The sequence below is a fragment of the Morus notabilis genome, unplaced genomic scaffold, assembly GCF_000414095.1.
Source record: "Morus notabilis unplaced genomic scaffold, ASM41409v2 Scaffold3575, whole genome shotgun sequence".
In the NCBI taxonomy this organism is placed as follows: Eukaryota; Viridiplantae; Streptophyta; class Magnoliopsida; order Rosales; family Moraceae; genus Morus; species Morus notabilis.
The window spans coordinates 25,582-29,826 of NW_010366109.1; the positions used below are offsets into that span (position 1 = coordinate 25,582).

Below are 4,245 nucleotides of genomic sequence, written 5' to 3' on the forward strand. Positions count from 1 at the left end.
GGGTTTCTTTTTTTTTTTTTTTTTCTTTTCTTTTCTCTCCATTGTTTGTGGCTTCTAGTCTCAGGCCCCGAGCCACATGAATCCCAAATAATAATAATGATGATAATAATAATAATAATATTATTATTATTATTAATGATGATAATAATAACAATAATAAGAACTGGATTTAGAATTGGGCATTAAGATATGACACTGTTGATTCTATATTATTTGTCCATTGTCTACCACTCTACCATTGCATATATATTAAGGGAAAGTGCAAAAGCAATCTATTTATACTCTATGATTCCAATGATGATTTCAACTTTTACTCTAGACCATGAATAAGTGTATAATATTGGCATCATAACAAGATCCATTTTTCGTTCTTTTTAGAACTTAGATCATCTTCAATGCAAATGCTAATACTAATTGTATATTTAGCATCAAAAACTTTGATATGATATGTTATTTTTATTTTTGGTCTAATACATAATGCTATTTGAAATGTAATTTTTTACTATAATTATTAAACTTTGAAAGTTGTAAAAGTAAACTTTTATTTTAAAATAATTAGAAAATGTAAAAGTTGCATTGATTATATGGAAAAAGTAGACATTTCAATCAATAGTAATCAAATGTCAAATTTCCTATATGTTATGCTTGGTGAGGAATTTGCCACAAAGTATAGCATATCAGAAATTTAGCACAGTAAATAGCATTGCATTAGAGAGTGTTTTTTGCACTTAAATATTAAATTTGAAATTGGCACAAATGGAAATTTTTTTCGAGTAATTTTCCATGATGCCATGCGCATCATCAACAAAATCCATGAGTTCACATAGTGATTGTTTCACTATTTACTCACTAATAAAGCCTACGGGATGACAAAGTCCATTTGCTCAGTTATGTGAACTTGTTAATGTTGAACATATTATTGGAATATATGTTAACATGAAGTGAAAAACTGAGAAGATTAGCTCCCCGCATCAAGTAAAAAACAAAAAAACAAAAAAAACAACAAAAACAAAAACAAAAAAAAACGATTCACCAAACACAATTTCCTTGTCGTTGCAGTGAGCTTTTGCGCCTAATTAATTAAGGACGCATAAACCCCAGCATTCCCAACTCATGAACCCAAAAGTGTAACATGAAAAGCAAAGTAGCTCAAGGAGTTTTTCCTAGTTAATTAAATATAGCACTCACTATATATTTATAGAAAACCGACGTCATGTCACATGTGAATGCATGCCACATGCACTCTTCACTCACGTACCCACCAAACCCCACTCAATGATCTTCGTCCCAATTTAAGATTGATCTCCAATTACCAATTAAGCTCTGTCTTACTCCCAATTCACCAAAACCTCATGTTAATACAAGAGAAAAAGAATCTCATCTCATATGATCCACGTTCACACTAATAATATATTAAAACAACACTTTTTTTTTATTTTTTATTTTTGTTTTTGGCTTAAAGGAAGAAACAATTGATTAAGGACATAAATAACTACACCCTAGAATGGATATCAACCATTCCGATCTTTGCAATATGTATGAACGGTATGAGTTAGCAAGTTTAATCTACTTTCCCTTGTCCTGCAGCTACATATATGCACGAAATTAATGTCCATGTCTTTGCTGATCAACCTCTTTTCGGACCTCATTAACACATTTTGTCCCTTACGATGAAAGAATATTAATCTTAATCCTATTTTTCCCATTATGAATACGACACCTAGTTAGCTGTAAATCATAATCAACACACACACATGTTCTACGTACTTTTCTCTTGTAACCCCTCCAAAATGAGTCTGTTTTCAGCTCTCCTTTACTTTCTGATTATCTTGCCATTCTCGCTTGTTTCCAGTCAAACCAATGTCACCCAGACTTTCATTATCCGACTCCAAAACAGCCTAAAACCATCGGAGTACTCCAATGTCGTAGACTGGTATAGCTCAACTCTCAGAAGCCTCAGTACTCTACGTGCCCCAAATTACGACGATAACATGATGGTACACGTCTATAATACCGTCTTTCAAGGCTTCTCTGCTAAGCTCAGCGGCGAACAAGCCTAAGAGCTTAATCAACGGCCTGAAATACTTGGCATATTTCCCGATCGGGTTCGACAATTCTACACCACACGATCACCTGGCTTTCTCAGACTTGACACCACAAGCAATATGGCAATGAGTAATAATGACTTAATGAGACAGACTGGGGTTCGAACGTCATTACCGGACATATGGACTCCGGGGTGTGGCCGGAACGACGTAGTTTCAATGACGAGGGCATGAGGCCAATCCCGTCCAGGTGGAAAGGCAAGTGCGACGGAGGGGAGTCCTTCCCCGACACACTTTGCAACAAGAAGCTCATCGGAGCGAGATTCTTCGACGGCGGCCATGAGGCGCGTTTCGGCAAACAGCACACGGGGAAGCAGACGGCGAGAGACGCTTTCGGTCATGGCACCCACACAGCCTCGTTCGCCGCCGGACGACGAGTTGAGAACGCCTCTTTTCTCGGCTATGCTTACGGCGCCTCCTCCGGCATCGTGCCGAAGGCAAGGCTCGCCATCTACAAGATCTGCTGCGATGATCAGGAAGGCTGCTACGATTCCGACATTTTAGCCTGCATAGACGCCGCCGTTGACGACGGCATCGACGGGATATCGATCTCTCTCGGTCTGCCCTTTCCAGTCCCACTCCCATACGATATCGACCCGATTGCGATCGGTGCATTTGGGGTTATTCGAAAAGGTGTCGTGTTCTCAGCCGCGGCTGGGAATTCTGGCACGTACAAGAAACCGGTTTCCAACGCCGCACCATGGATAACAACAGTCGGTGCAAGCACACTCGATAGGACGTTCCCGGCGGATATAGTGCTCGGAGATGGACGCGTCATCACCGGATCGTCGCTCTACGACGGTAAACACTTCTCCGCGGGTGAGTACTTTCCGTTGATTTACGCGGGAAATGCAACCAAGCACGGTTCGATGGGTACTTGCCTGCCGGAGACTCTCGATCCCGAGCTCGTGAAGGAAATGTATCAAGGTTCCCACAAAGGAATTGTGGTGAAAGAGGCTGGTGGAGTTGGAGTTATTACGACCAACGTGGCATCACGAGGAGAGGCTTTAACGGCCAAGCCTATCTTACACCCGGGATTTCCATAACCAATTCCGCACGTGCCACTCTTCTTGAATATCTAACATCCTCCGAAAACCCACGCGCCGCTATGCGCTTCCGCGGGACCCAATTTGGGGTCAAACCGGCACCTGTCGTCTCTTACTTTTCCTCCCGTGGAGCGTGTCTCTGATTTGATTGCGCCAGGTGTCGACATCCTAGCGGCCTGGCCAGCCGAGATCTCGCCGAGTCGTCTATCCAATGATACACGGCGCACCGAGTTTAACATAAGTCCGGGAACGGCGTCGAGGCGTTGCTGAAAGGGACCCACCCTGAGTGGACCCCGGCTATAATCAAGTCGTCGATGATGACCACGGCCCATACACACGATCGCGATCTAAGTTGATAAAAGAACAGGTCAATAATATATTGGCTACGACGTGGGACATGGCTGCTGGACACGTGGACCCAGTGAGAGCCGCTGATCCTGGCTTAGTTTATGATCTAACGGAGGATGATTACATCAGATTCCTCTGCGGCAGCGATTACAGTAGCGACCAGGTTAAGGTAATCACGACCAGGGTAGTGAACTGTGACGAAACAGAAAAAATGTACCCTTGGGAGCTCAACTACCCGGCGATCGCGGTTCGGATCAACGCATCAAGGCCGTCCAAATTAGTTGAGATTTCGGTCCCTAGAACTGTGACGCACGTTAGTGATGGTGCGGCCACCTACACCGTAAAAATCACCAACCCTGGGGACACTGTCGTTTTCATTAGTCTTGAGAAGATTTGAGTTTGGTAAGAAGGGTGACACAGAAAGTTACGTGGTTACGATTTTGGCTGACAACACTAGTCCGCGTGGATGGTCAGATGAAACTGTTAGTGAGTTTGGAATGCTTACGTGGACAGATGGCAAACATCGGGTCACTTCTCCTCTTGTGGTTACTTGGGTTCATTAGTGGGTTTAAGTCGCTGGTTTAGGACCATGCAGTTTTAAACATAAATTATATCGTTAACCTGATTATATGAGAGAGATTATAGTTTATGGAAATTTGTAAAGAATGTAACAAGTCTGTAAGCACAGTATCGTTTAATTTATGCGTTTAAATTAGTAATTTTTATTTTTAACATTTGAAATTTAA

The 4,245-nt window shown here is 41.9% G+C and overlaps 1 protein-coding gene across 1 annotated transcript; it reads left to right on the plus strand.

Annotated features, from left to right (window-relative positions):
• The first annotated feature begins 2,227 nt into the window (after nucleotides 1-2,227).
• Nucleotides 2,228-3,151, plus strand: LOC21384625 (subtilisin-like protease SBT1.5). Its single transcript, XM_010109446.1, has one exon. The coding sequence runs from the start codon at nucleotides 2,228-2,230 to the stop codon at nucleotides 3,149-3,151; it is 924 nt and encodes a 307-aa protein (XP_010107748.1).
• Nucleotides 3,152-4,245: the final 1,094 nt, after the last annotated feature.